At 47.1% G+C, this 15,056-nt stretch overlaps 1 protein-coding gene across 1 annotated transcript in view; it reads left to right on the top strand.

Moving 5' to 3' along the window:
* Nucleotides 1-15,056, top strand: part of CNDP1 (carnosine dipeptidase 1) — a gene marked incomplete at both ends in the record, with an annotated part of 51,070 nt that overhangs the window by 10,823 nt on the left and 25,191 nt on the right. Inside the window, 5 exons of the mRNA XM_080714574.1 lie at nt 4,547-4,678; nt 7,296-7,445; nt 8,836-8,998; nt 11,036-11,124; nt 14,639-14,839. Coding sequence (XP_080570700.1) covers nt 4,547-4,678; nt 7,296-7,445; nt 8,836-8,998; nt 11,036-11,124; nt 14,639-14,839 — 735 coding nt within the window. The remainder of the gene's footprint in view (nt 1-4,546; nt 4,679-7,295; nt 7,446-8,835; nt 8,999-11,035; nt 11,125-14,638; nt 14,840-15,056) is intronic.

Genomic DNA, 15,056 nt, shown 5'->3' with positions numbered 1-15,056 from the left:
GGGAGCTCCAGAGGGTTCTTCAGCACCACCTGCTGGCCCAAGTTCTTCACCAGCTCAGCACCAGCAAGGCTCCCTGGGACCTCTATCTTTTTTTTTTTTTTAATAAATTTTTATTGGTGCATTGTAGTCATATATCTCAATGGGAACAAAAACTTGTGGAGATATACATGCACACATCACCCAATCAGCAACTACCCAATCTCTAACCCCTTCCCTCCCTCTGCCACCTTCCCATGCTCGGCTTCCTGATTGACTTTGATACGTTTAAGTCCATCGTGTGCTTTAAAGAGTTCCCCTTATCCTCCCTCTTATCCCCTCAGATATGTCACCTTCCTTGCTCCTCTACAGGGTCCCTTCCTTAGTTTGGCAATGGTGAACTGTGCAGCTATGACCATGGTTGCTCATGCATTAGTTTGGTATTTTGATTTTCATTCTTTTTGGTAGATACCCAGAGGTGGTATTGCTGGATCATATGTTAAGTTCATTTTTCTTCTTTTTTTAAATTTACTTATTTTTATTTATTTTATTTTATTTTTTTATGGTACTGGGGTTCCTGGAAACCCTTCGACCTCAGGGCTACACTCCCAGACCTATTTTTACATTTTTATTTGGAAACAGGGTCTCCTAAGCCAGCGCGCGTGGCTGGCTTCAAAACTGCGCGATCCTCCTGTCTCTGCCTCCCAAGCGCGGGGATGACAAGCGTGCCCACCGCGCCCGGCTTCATTTTCCTTCTTCTGAGGGTCTTCCATACTGTTCTCCAAAGTGTTTGCACCAACTTGCAATCCCACCAACAATGTATTAGAGCTTCTATTTCTCCACATTTATTCCCACTTACTGAAAACCTGAGAGCCAGAAGGTGAGTAACAGAACTTTGACAGGATGATCCACTCACAACCAATTTTTTTTTAAATAGAGGGTCTAGAAATCTGCTGAGAGGTTAGGTGAGACAGCAGCGGCTTCTATTGCTTCCTGGTCACACAGTTGAAGAAACCCCTGGCCCTTTGCTGTGAAGCAGGCCCCAGTTCTGGGGCTGCTGAGCAACAGGCTCCGGGCCTGGCCCACTGGCTCCAGCCCTGGCCTCGCCGCCTGGGGGGCTCTGGTTACTGTCACTGTGGGCATGACATTTACAGAGGTTCTACACACACACACACACACACACACACACACACACGTATATGCATATACATATATATACATATATACATTTTAGAAGGAGAAAATAGTGCGGGTCATTTGCAAAAGCTGAGAGCCCAATTCCCTAGCAACAATGGATTTTTATCTCCCCACTGAAAGTGGAGGCTCACAGCCTCACATTGGAGAGCGGGATCCACTGCTCCAAGCACATCCTGACCCTCACTGCAGCTCAGAGGAGAGGAGCATAGCACCATGAGCTGAGGTCTCCCAGGACACTGGGCGCAGTGAATTGGCCCAGCAATATGGGCGTGGCTCCCTCCAAATTGCCCTGAGCATCCTTCTTACATAGTGTGTTGTCTAGAATTCCTGCATATGTGCAGCAAGAGCAGTCTACTTTTGGGGAGATATTTTCAAAAATTCAAGGTGGATTGGATTGGATCTTTCTGCCTTTCCCAAATACTGTCCGACGTTGCTACCACCATTTTGGTCCGTCTCCGCAAAACTTTTTCTTACATAGTATGTTGTTCAGAGTTCCTGAGCATGTGGAGCAGGAACAGTCTACTTTTGGAGAGATTTCTTCAAAAATTCAAGGTGGATTTGGTTGGATCTGTCTGCCTCTCCTGAATACTGGCTGCTGCCGCCTTCTTGTTCTCTCCTGGGGTATGTTGTTGTTAAGTATTCCTGTGCATGGGTGGCAGGAGCAGTCTGCTTTCTGATCTCTTCTGGGATGCCCCTCCAAAACTCACTTTTCTTGCATTGGCGGGTGCCGCGCTGCAGTCTTGCCTGTAATTCCGCCATTTTCCATTCTCTCTCCTATATTTCAGATAGGATGTGATGACTGGAAATGTTTCTGTGTGTTGTCCCAGTCAGATATTAAATAAAATCTGTTGTCCTGGGTTTCTCAGGGGATCCATATCCTATTCGACTGCTGCTGACCATCACCGCTGCAGTGTGGTTGCTGCTACAGCTGCAGTGCAGCCGCCACCATCTTCCTTCCTTCAATATTTTTTAATAAAAGAAAGCAGTACGTGTCTTTTGCAGGAGTTGGGGGCCCAAGTACTTAGTAGCAATGTGTTTTTATCTCCCTGCCAAGAGCGGAGGCCCACAGCTTCACCATGGAGAGCGGGTTCTGCTGCTCCGAGCACACCCAGCCCCAGCACTGCACAGAGGAGTGCCCTTGTCTCCCAGGACGCCTGGACGCACGGCACCGGCTGACCCGACTATGCAGGGCTCCATCTGACAGTAGCTGAGCATTTTTCTTACATAGTATGTTGTCCAGAGTTCCTGAGCGGGTGAGGCAGGTGCAGTCTACTTTTAAGGAGATTTCCTCAAAAGTTCAGGGCAGATTAGAATGAATCTACCTGCCTCTCCCCGATACTGGCTGCCACCATCATCCTGGCCCTCCTCCCGATCATTTTTCTTACATAGTATGTTGTCCAGAATTCCTGAGCATGTGGGGTAGGAGCAGTCTTTCTGGGGGGAGATTCCTCCAACAGTTCAAGATGGGTTGGATTGGTTTTATCTACCTCTCCCGAATACTGGCCACCGCTGCCACCTCCATTTCTGCCATCTTGGTCCATCTATTCTTTCTTATATTTTAGTTAGGAAGTCATGGCTATAAATGTCTCTATATATTGTCCCAATAAGATATTACACCAAAATCTGATGTCTGGGGTTTCTCAGAGGAATACCTGTCCTATTTGGCCGCTGTCAGCTATTGATGCTATGGCCATGGTTGCCTATGCGACCACAGCCACTGCCATCTTCCTGGAAATGGAGACCTCTATCTTCACCAGGACTTAGCTTCCTCTATGCACTGCTCATACTCAATAACGTGCTCCTGCTAGCAAATGCATTGTTTTAAAATACTTGAGCATTCTGTCATCACCCACGTAAAGTGTAACACTTGGTAGTTTGTAGTGTTCAGTGTGGTATGACCATTGATCACCACTGATTGGGGATATTCCCATCATCCTGAAAAAAAACCTTTAATCACCAGCAGTCACCCTCCCTTTTCCCTCTAGGTAATCAACGATCTTGTTTCTTTTCGTTTTCTCTCTCTCTCTTTTTTTTTTTTTTTTTTTTTGTGGTACTGAGGCTGCTACCCAGGGGCTTTCTACCTCCGGGCTACACTCCCAGACCTATTTTGTATTTTATTTGGAAACAGGGTCTCACTAAGTTGCTGAGAGCCTAAGTAGCAGAGGCTGGCTTCGAACCTGCGGGAGCCTCCTGTCTCAACCTCCCAGGTCTGGGATTTTACACATATGCCACCATGACTGGGTTTTTCTTTATTTTTATTTTATTTTATTTTTTGCAGTATTGGAGATAGAACCCCCAGCAGTATTCTACCTCCAAGCTGTACCACCAGCCCTGTTTTTTATTCTTTATTTTGAAACAGGGTCTCACTGAATTGCAAAGTTTGAGAATATGTTACAGTTTGGGAAACTGTCTCCAGGGATCTTTGTTTGACACCTGGGAATAATTTCCTGAAAACTCCCCAAAGAAACAAAAAACAGAAAAACAGAAAAAGCATGGGTCCTTGTCCTGAGCTAAGGATAAGTATACAATAGCCAGGACTCTTGCTGAAGATTTAAAGAAGTTTATTAAAAAAATAGAAATACAGAAGATAGTTACAGACCCATGCCATTCAGCCCCAAGCCCTTCATGGGGCGGGAGCTCGAGTGGATGCCCCACCACCAAAGATACAACATGTGGACCCGGCCTTTTATACCCATGATCTCCATCTTGTTTATGTAATCTTGACATAGTAAATGTCCCTGTAAGGTACCCCGTCTCAGTCTCCTAAGTATTCTCATTGCTGGAGCTGGTGGGAAGAAAACCTACAATGGTATGCAGGATCTTAGGACTTCCTAAGTGGCTAATCTCATGTGGTTTCCCTCCTCCTCCTCCTCCTCCTCCTCCTCCATCTTCTTCCTCTATCTCTCTCTCTCTCTCTCTCTCTCTCTCTCTCTCTCTCACACACACACACACACACACACACACACACACTCATATCACTGAGCTATGCCCCCGGCTGCACACAGGGACCGTTTCCGTGTGTTGCTCTGTGTTTGCTTTTCCCCCCGCTGGGGTCCAGAATGGCCCCATCCATGTGGGCACCCAGGGTGCAGAGCGCTGGCTGCTCTTCATAAGGAGAGGACTGAAACATAGTCATAACCCAACTTACACAATTCCAAGACAAGCTCGTAACTTGATTTCTGTCTTATTAAAACCCTTTCGGCTTTGAAAATGAGGTGTTGGGGAAGCTATAGCATGGGGCGCGTTTCCACCTGTCCCACCTCTAGTTATTTGAGCCCTTCAGAATAAAGGTTGGAGACCACCCTTTCTTGACGCATATGAAAGGTCAAAGGTCTGAAACCTGTTCTTATTCCTTCCCATCAACCATTGACAGGCTTCATCTCTCCTGGCCTTGCTGCTGCTGCTGGAGGGCGGGATGTTCTCCTCGTCCCCGCCCCCTCCGCACTCTGGGCTGCTGGAGAGGCTGTTCCAGCACATCGACCTCCACCAGGATGAGTTTGTGCAGGTAGGAGAAGCCGCGCACCTGCTTGGCTGCGCCCTCCAGGGACCTGGCGCAATCACTATTTGCCAGCTTGATTCCATTTTATTTATTTATTATTTATTTATTTATTTATTTGTGTGGAACTGGGAATGGAACCCAGTGTCGTCTACACCACCAGACCTATTTTATATATTTTATTTGGAAACAGGGTCTTACTATGTTTCTATGAGCCTCAAGAATCTGCCGAGGCTGGTCTTTTATTTTCTTTTTTCTTTTTTTTTTTTTTTTTTGTGGGCCTGGGTATGAAACCCAGGGGGATTTAACCTCTGAGTTACACCCCTACCCTTTTTTTTAAAAATTCTTTATTTTGAAACAGGGTCTCACTAAGTTACAGAGGGCCTCACTTAGGTAGCTGAGGCTGTCCACGAACCATGATCCTCTGGTCTCAGCCTCTCAAATGCTGGGATTACAAGCGTGCACCACCACACCCGGCCTGAGGCTGGTCTTGAACCTGCGATCTTCCTGTCTCAGCCTCCCAAGTACTGGGATTGCAAGCGTGTGCCACCACGCCTGGCTTGATTTCATTTTAAATGCCTGTGACTCCTCTTGGAGTTGAGACAATCACTATTAATTAGATCTGTGGAAGGGTTGCTCCTCCTCGAAAGGACACTCCCCGTCACCCCCAGCACACTCATGTCCACTTAGAGATGAGCAGCAGGTCTGTGGAGACCACACACGCTCTGGCCCCCATGTGGTCCCACCTGGCTCCTGGGGAGGTCCAGACTGGTGAGCCGGAGAGCTCTGTGGTCAGCGTTGGCTTAGCACAACTTGGCTGCTCTGCACCTACCTTCCCATGATCCTCTGCCTCTCTCCTGACCCAGCACAGGGCTGTCTCAGGTGAAGCCGGCAGATGGGAGGGGAAGAGAAAGGAGGTGAGAAGGAAGCAGACAGGGAGAGGACGCAGAGAAGTGAGGAGGAGTGGGTGCTGGCTGCCCCAGCTCAGCGGGCCACGTCCTCTGCCGTCAGCTCATTCCTCCTGCCCTCCGGGGCCTCTGGCCTCCGAGCGCAGCCCTCCCCATGCTCATGTGTTCCGGCAGCATCAACACCATCCACATAAAGTCCGGCACACAACGAGGCTCAGTATATGTTTGCTTGTTTGCTTGTTTGTTTTTTATGGTACTGGGGATGAAACCCAGGGGCATGCTACCTCAGGGCTACACCTCAACCCTATTTTTTCTTTATTTTGAAACAGGGTCTCACTGAGTTGCAAAGGGCCTCACTGAGTAGCCGAGGCTGTCCTCGAACTGTGATCCTCCTGTCTCAGCCTCCCAAATGCTGGGATTACAAGCATGTGCCACCACGCCTGGCTTTATTGGATCGATTGGCCAGTTAGAGGCATTATCATGCCAGGGTTGGATGTGAAACCTTCGTCTTCATGCTAAGGCACAAAGCTGAATGTCCCGGCCATAGACCTCAGACTGACCCTCCTGAAATCCTTCTTTCAACTAGAATATTGACCCGACCTAAAGTCTTGGATTTTCAGACCCTGGGAGGGCCTTCCAGAATAGTTTGGAATTAACGGGGGCTTGAGAAGCAGAGTCTCCTGGGGATGGAGTGATGATTTTTTAGTTAAAACATCTCTTCCTCAAAGGTACCCAGATTCACTCTGGGGAAAACCCAGCAACAGCTGTTTTGTAGATTCTAAATGAAAAAGATAAATACATTCCTTCTTAAATAAAATCCCCTTAGAATAAAAACAACAGTATTGCAACCAGGAGGGAGAAAAGGTGAGATCAAATAAAAATAAGTTAGAAAGTAAAATCAAGACCAGCCACCCAAAATATGTGCAGTTTTCCACAAAATCATACTATCCCCAAATAAGCCATCGGATTCCAACACTGAGATGTATTACTCATAATTCAACATCAGCTGTCACTCACCAAGTGGTTGCTAGGTGCCAGGCACCATGCCAAATTGTCTGCACACAGAATCCCAGGATCCCAGAGGTCACCATCCCTCTGGGGATGAGGTTAGGGGGCATCCCCCTCCTAGACGGAAGAGAACGCCATGCTGAGAGAGTTTTGAAGAACGCACTCAGCCACGTATGGTGGTGCACACTGGTAATTCCAGTACTTGGGAGGCTGAGACAGGAGGATGGCAGATTTGAGAACAGCCTCAGCAACTCCGCGGGGTAGTGTTTCCAAATAAAAAAGACAGTCGGGCTGGTCATGTAGCTCAGAGGTAAGTGCTCCTGAGTTCAATCCTCAGTAACACACACACACACACACACACACACACACACACACACACACACAATATACTGGAAGCCACAGGATTATAGCAGGGAAGCAGCTCAGGAACCGAGGCTGATGCCTGCGTGGCGCTGAGTTTAAGCCCTGGCCACACTGCCCGCTGGCCCTGCAGGTGCAGCGAGGGGTCACCTACCTGTCTCGCCACACCCTCAGTGCGAGCTGACCCATCTGGTCCCCAGATCGCGACCGGACCCCAGCTTGCCCAGCATTTGCTTCTGAATGCCCCACATTTCTAGCACAGTCCGCATCACCTGAAGAGCATCTGGGGGCTGTCCCTGCCCTGGCGTTGTCCCTGCCCCGTGCTGACACCGTGCTGTCTTTCTTCACAGACGCTTAAGGAGTGGGTGGCCATTGAGAGCGATTCCATTCAGCCTGTGCCCCATTTCAGGCAGGAGCTCTTCCGGATGATGACCATGGCTGCAGACAAGCTCCGGGGCCTGGGAGCCCGGGTGGACTCCGTGGACCTGGGCTCTCAGCAGGTGCCGGCGGGTCTCCCCCAGCTCAGGAGCCATCCCTTGTGTGGCCGTCAGCCAGGCCTTCCTGCGGCAGTGGCAAGATGGGCTTACCCGGGTCTTCACCCCCAACCCCCTGGGCTCCCAATTCCTAGTAAAAATGGAACATTCCATCTGGTCCCAGTCGTGACTGCATTACTGACTTCTAGTCATAGGAAGATGGGGGCTCAGAAGCAACCAGAGGAGGTGAGGGCAGGTCGACATGTCATGGGAAGACCCCTTGTTCCATTCAGTTTCTGCACGTGTGATTCCCATGCAGCCACCGCAAAGGGCCCAATTGAGAGTCACCAACGCCATGGTGCATCAAAATCACTCTTAAACTGCCACTCCTGCACATATCAGAGAAAACACATGCCCTTCGCTCTCTGTGACTGGCTAATCTCACTTAAGATAATGTTCTTGGTCCTTCCATTTTCTTGCAAATGATGTAATTTTATCTTTCTTGATTGCTGAGTAGAATTGCATTGTGTGTATTTCCCATAGTTTTGTAACCCATTTATCTGTTGATGGTCACCTGGGTTGGTTCCATAGTTTGGCCATTGTGAATTGTGCTGCTATGAACATGGGTATGCATATGTTGCTGTAGTTCTCTGGTTTCAACCCCTTTAGTGGTACAGCCAGATCATATGGTGGATCCATTCCCCATTTTCTAAGGACTGTCCACATTGAGCTTCCTAATGGCAGGACAGGGAGTAACTGGGATACAAGAGTGACTCCAGATAATGAGGAGAAACCTCAGGGAGCCAGGGAGGAGATTTCAGGGTAGGGCGGGAGGAAGGCTTAGGTTCATTGATAGAAACACTACCATAGACATGTATACATGTGAATATACACCAGCATCAATGTGGGTGCTCTGTATAGGGAGGGAGGGAAATGGGAAGGGGGCACCCAGAGTGTGTGCATGTTTCATGGTCAACATGACTTACATCATGATGTAAGACTACAATGCACCAATAAAAACAGAAAACCTGCCACTCCATCACAAAGGGCAATTCCAAATGTAAGTCCCGGCGCACCTGCTTTAGCGTTGAGAACGTCCAAATAAACCACGTTCTGCAGGATCCTGTCCACCGACTTTAAGCCAATTGAGGTCCAAGTTCCCACTGAAGACTGTGTCCTAGCAACTACACTGTCTGTTAATGTGCATCTAAGTACTGTACTTTCAGTTATGTTTTGTTTTAATGAAAGTTATCTCATGGTACTCAATTTAGAGATGGAGGAAATGAGGCTTACAAACATGGCGTGGGCTTCCTCCGGGACCCAGAGGTAGAATAAGGGGCTGACTCCTAAGGCTGGGTTCTGGATTTTCTGGAAGAACAACAGTTTTTAAGCAATGTGATCTGTCGTCCTCCTGCAGCTGCCTGACGGCCAGAGTCTCCCCATACCTCCCATCCTCCTGGCTGAACTGGGAAACGATCCGAGGAAACCCACGGTGTGCTTCTACGGGCACCTGGATGTGCAGCCCGCCCAGCAGGAGGACGGGTGGCGCACGGACCCTTACACGCTGACGGAGGTGGACGGTCAGTGAGGCGCTGGCTGCTCGGCGCCCAGCTCGGCTGTGGACAGGGCTTGCTCACAACGCTTAAGAATTTAGGATGTGATTCTCCCCAGACTTCAGGTTGAACTGTCATACACAATGGAATTTTGCTCAGCCATAAAGAAAAATACAATTACATCATTTATAGGAAATGGATGGAACCGGAGATCATTACGCTAAGTGAGATTAGTCAGTCACAAAAAATAAGAAATCAGATGCTCCCCTAATGTACGGAAGTTAGGGAGAAAATGGGTCACAGGAAGAACTCTAGATGAAGAAGAAACCACAGATGAGCAAATAAGGCGACCTCACTGAGGGGGTGGGAGGGGGAAGAGGAAAATCCTCTAATGTTCATGATGAAGATTCACAAACATATCAAAGTCAATCACTAAGGCCAACGTGAGGGGGGAGGGGAGGAAATGGATCAGGAATTGGGTAAAGGCTAATTGGGTGGTGTGTGTGCCTCCCACCTTGTACTCCACTGAGATGTATAACTACAACGCACTAGTAACAATTTAAAAACTGAATAAGGAGCCGGGCGTGGTGGTGCACGCTTATAATCCCAGCATTTGGGAGGCTGAGACAGGAGGATCATGGTTCATGGACAGCCTCATGATGTCTTAGTGGGGCCTTCTGCAACTCAGTGAGACCCTGTTTCAAAATAAAGAATAAAAATTAGGGCAGGGGTGTAGGTCAGGGGTAGAATGCCCCTGGGTTCCATCCCCAGTACTGCAAAAAAAAAAAAAAAAAAAAAGAATGAATAAATAGGGGTCAGGTATGGTGGCATAAGCCTGTCAGCCAAGTATTCAGGAGGCTGAGACCGGAGGATCACAGGTTTAAGGTCAATTGGGCAACTTAGTGAGACCCTGCCTCAAAATAAAAAATAACGCTGGGCATGGTGGCGCACGCTTGTAATTCCCACGCTTGGGAGGCTGAGAAAGGAGGATTGCACAGGTTCGAAGCCAGCCTCAGTTACTTAGTGAGGCTCTCAGCAACTTAGTGAGACCCTGTTTCCAAATAAAATATAAAAAAGGTCTGGGAGTGTAGCCTGGAGGTAGAAAGCCTCTGGGTTCCACCCCCAGTACCACCAAAAAAATGTTTTGAGATAAGCCAGGCTCAGAAAGTCAAGGGTGGCATTTTTCTCTCATATGTGGAAGCTACAAGAAAGAAAAAAAGGAAATAAAGGAGACCTCAGGAAGATAGGAGAGAGACCAGTGAAAGGCACTGGGGATGGGGGGAGGTGCAGAGAAGGAAATAGATTAAATTATGCTATGTGCATATGTATGAATATATCACAATGGATCTTGCTCATATATATATATATATATATATGTATATAATGCGCCAATTAGTTTTTTAAAAGCACGTAAATCACACAAATAGCATAATTTATATTTTATGAAGAAAAGATTGAGGGAGATTTATGTACATCTTTGATTCATTCTTCCATCAACTGTAAAATCCCAAAACGAGAGACTCTGCTGCATACTGGTTTTTCAACAGACCCTCAGGTCCCTTCAACAATTTTGGATGTAATGGTTAGTTACTGTGTAGCCAATGGGATGCATATATTTCAAATTATCTTATTTTGTCTGACTAGCTGTTGTTTGTATTGTAATATAAGAAACCATGAGATTTGGGCCTGGAATATTAGAAAGTAATGTTAAAATTATTACCCATGAAACAGCAGTGGTTCTTAACTCACTCAACTTAGTAGAGAAGTGCATGTATTATTATTTATTATTATTATTTATTATTATTATTATTATTTTGCAGTACTGGGGATCGAACCCAGAGGCATTCTACCTCTGAGCTACACACCCAGCCCTATTTTTTATTCTTTATTTTAAAACAGGCTCTCACTAAGTTGCAGAGGGCTCACTAAGTAGCTGAGGCTGTCTGCGAACTACGATCCTCCAGTCTCAGCCTCCCGAATGCTGGGATGACAAGCGTGCGCCACCACGCCCAGCCCGTTCATGTGTATTATTATTTTTTTTTAATTCTTCTCCCACTTTTAAAGGAAAGCTGTACGGACGAGGAGCAACCGACAACAAAGGCCCTGTCTTAGCTTGGATTCATGCTGTGCGTGCCTTCGGAGACCTAGAGCAAGTAGGTAGCCAGCTGTGTTGGGGGGCGTTGGTAATGGTGGTGACAGCGACATGTCGTGAGTTGGCGCTAGTAGACCTCAGTATGTTACTTACTTCCTCCAGCGATCTTCAGAGGTGTGGATTACTTCTATGCCTGTTTTATAGATGGGAAGAGTGAGGCTGGAGGAGTTAGAAAACCTACTCAAAGCGGGTCTGCTAGTGGCCCCATCATACCCTCTGCACAGACTCACGTGGCCTAGCATAGAGTCAACCACATTAAAAACAAAACAGCAGGTACCATGGTAAGCCTGTGGTCTGAAAGAGATGAGCCACTATCTGCTAAGGAATGTCTTTTTCTAAAATCCTTAGCTTGTCCCCCCTCTTTTAATCTTCCCTGCTTTCTTATCATATAACATGGCTTTGTTACTAGAGATACACACACATTTTTAAAAATCCTACTAGCTATTTTACACATGATAAAGGGGGATATCTCTGCTGCTAGACCTCCTGTCTGAATTCTTGGGTCTCTTTCCCTAAGATCCCAGGCCCAGGGTGGGGTGTCCAAATAAGGACTGTAGGCTGGGATTTCTTTGAGGAGGTCGGCCTCACTTTGGGGGGCCACCAGAGGTCATTATTGGGGAGTCCAGGCTTGGATTATCTTTAATGCATCTCCTATCAGGTTCTCACAAGGATGGTTCTGTCTCTTTCTGTACTAAGAAACATGCTTAGACACCCATGGAGGTTGGAACCTAGCTGTGTAGCCATAGGCAAGTGACCTAATCTCTCTAGGCCTGGGATTCTGTTCTGGAAAAGAAAGTGCCTGTATCAGGATGGCAGCCTTTGGCCACGAAGCCACCACCTACTTCTGTTGCAGAAATGGCCTGTCTAGATAAAACTAGCTTGAGGTAGGAGCTGGCCCATCAGTCTCATCCCTTTCTATTCCCCCTTCATGGGACTTGACAACTCACTCTTAGAAGTGTCCCGCTCTTTCAGGGCCATCTCTGTGTTCTGGGAACCTTATGAGGACAGAGGCATGGGGAAGGGAGAACCGTCACCGCAGCTCCCAGACCTCTTCCCAAAGGAGACCGACTGCTAGCCGCTCCCTCTGCTGTAGAGTTGGGGCAACACCGAGCCCCCGGCACCGTGAGGGGTCCTGGGGCTGAAGCATCAGTGCCCAGGCCCTAGTCAGGGGAACTCACACCTCACTCTCTAGAAAGTTCTCACTGGACCCTCCAAGGACAAGCTGAGATGGCCTTAGGATTCCAGAAACTCCTCAGGATCTTCGGATCAGTATCTCTTCTGCTCATACCCAGCCCCCAATTTTTTTTGGGAGGGGGATGTGGTACTAGGAATGGAACCCAGCGGCATTCTACCTCTGATCGACACCCCAGCCCTATTTTTTATTCTTTTATTTTGAAGCAGGGTCTCACTGAGTTGCAAAGGGCCTCACTAAGTAGCTGAGGCTGTCCACGAACCACAATCCTCCTGTCTCAGCCTCCCAAATGCTGGGACTACAAGCGTGCGCTGCCATGCCCTGCTAATGAAAAACTTCTGAACACTGCAGTAGTAGATGCATACCCGTGTTCACAGCAGCACAATTCACAATAGCCAAATTGTGCAAGCAACCCAGGTGTCCATCAACAGAGAATGAATTACAAAATTATGGGAAACACACACAATGGAATTTTACTCAATGATAAAGAACAAAATTATGTAATTTGCAAGAAAATGAAAGGAGAACATTGTGTTAAGTGAGATTAGCCAATCACAGAGAGTGAAGGGTTACGTTTTCTCCAATATGTGCATGAAGAGCCAGCCGTGGTGGCGCACACTTGTAATCCCAGCATTCGGGAGGCTGAGACAGGAGGATCGTGGTTCTCAGACAGCCTCAGCTACTTAGTGAGGTCCTTTGCAACTCAATGAGACCCTGTTTCAAAATAAACAATAAAAACTAGGACTGAAGGTGTGGCTTGGAGGTAGAATGCCCCTGGGTTCCATCCCTAGTGCCACAAAAAATAAATAAAAATTAAAAAATATTATGTGCAGGATAGGAAGTAATTGAGTTACAAGTAGGGAACTCCACATAATGGAGAAGAAACCTCAGTGGAGGCAGGGAGGAGAGCCAGGGCAGGTGAGGAGGAAGACTGAGGTTCATTGATGGAAATACTACCATCAACTATGTGTATGTGTGAATAGACTAATGTCAATCTTGGTACTCTATTGGGGGGGGGATGGGGAGGCAGGGGATGGGCACCACGTGCTGTGTGCACGTGTGTCATTATCAATGTGATTTACGTTATGAAGCGAGACGACAACACACCAATAAAAGTACATTAAAAAAGAAACATTTTAGTGCCGGGTGTGGTGGCGCACATTTGAAATCCCAGCATTCAGGAGGCTGAGACAGGATGGACAGCCTCAGATACTTAGTGAGGTCCTTTGTAACTCAGTGAGACCCTGTTTCAAAATAAAGAATAAAATATAGGTAGGGCTGAGGGTGTAGCTCGGAGGTAGAGTGCCCCTGGGTTCCATCCTCAGTAACACACACACACACACACACACACACACACACACACACACACACACACACAGGTTTTAGAACCTCAGCTCTACTAAGACTCACAGAAGTGCAATTGACATATGAACTTTGAATGAAGCATTATCCCCAGATGCTCTCGTCCAACAGAATGACCGAAGGTCATTTACTTTCTAATACATAATCCTCGACTCATCCTGCGTTTGTTGATCCGTGAGCCAAGCCCACTCACTGGGACTGGTTAAAATGTTTGTGCTATGTTGATTATCCACATATAATTGCTCCTACAAGTGTTCTGTGCTTTAGAAAAAGACCTTGATCTCTCCTCTTACCATGGCTCTCAAGGATATGAAGCTATAAATTATACAGAGGGGGACAAAAGATCAAAACTGTATGGGGAAAGAGGCATGTTGTAAAAATTTTAAAGGAGCTGTTCCATGCCCTGATATTAACTAGAGAAAAACTCAAGCTCCACTTTGCTGCCAGATGAAAGCCTTTGAATAAGTTAAAAGGCAGATGGAAATCATAGCTGAAAAATAACAGATACTCGAAATAAAAATTGTCCTGAGGCTTAACAGTCTTTCAAAGGCAAAAGTTCTCATTTTTCATGTGCAAAATATGAGGCTAGAAGAACGATTGTAATTGAGTAACCTTTCTTCAAAGGCTCCTTTTGGGAGAGGAAAACGCCTCCCCCTGCAGCCCCGCGCAGCTCTGTAGTATGATTGCAGCTCTCACCTTGGGAATTCCTTCCCCAGTTCCTCGTCTTCGCATTAAGTGGACAGGCATATTGGAATGTGTACAGTGGGCATCACCATAAATTCTTGTCCATAGTCTTGGCTAAAACTTCATTGCTGTAAACAGAGCTATTGGGGACGTAAATGATCCACACACCAAATGTAAACAATGACGATTTAATGCATCTATGGTAAACACAAACAAACCCTGGGTTTAAAAGGAGAGCAGGCAGTGGTACAATGGTTTTGTTTTGTCCTTTACCCAGGATCTCCCCGTGAATATCAAGTTCATCCTTGAAGGGATGGAAGAAGCCGGTTCTGTCGCCCTGGAGGAACTTGTTGAAAGAGAAAAGGACCGGTTCTTCTCCAGCGTGGACTACATCGTGATTTCAGACAATCTGTGGATCAGCCAGAAGAAGCCTGCGCTCACCTACGGAACCCGAGGGAACAGCTACTTCATGGTGGAGGTACTGGTAGACAGCATACACCTGGGGCCGTGGCTGGTACGGAGGAATTCACTGGGATCTTGGAGCAGAAAACAGAAGACTCTTACCTGGGACATAGCCTGGTAGTCACAGAGGTCTTGATGTTTGAGAGTGAAGCTGATGAGCTCTATAAACATCAGAGTAAATGTGCTTGTGTACAATTTTTTCTGGAAAGAGGATGTGTAGGCGTTTGGGGCTT

The sequence above is a fragment of the Muscardinus avellanarius genome (assembly GCF_963383645.1).
Source record: "Muscardinus avellanarius genome assembly, chromosome: 17".
NCBI classification, from domain to species: domain Eukaryota; kingdom Metazoa; phylum Chordata; class Mammalia; order Rodentia; family Gliridae; genus Muscardinus; species Muscardinus avellanarius.
Note: the sequence above shows the minus strand (reverse complement) of the source record. Positions and strands in the feature narration are given on the sequence as shown.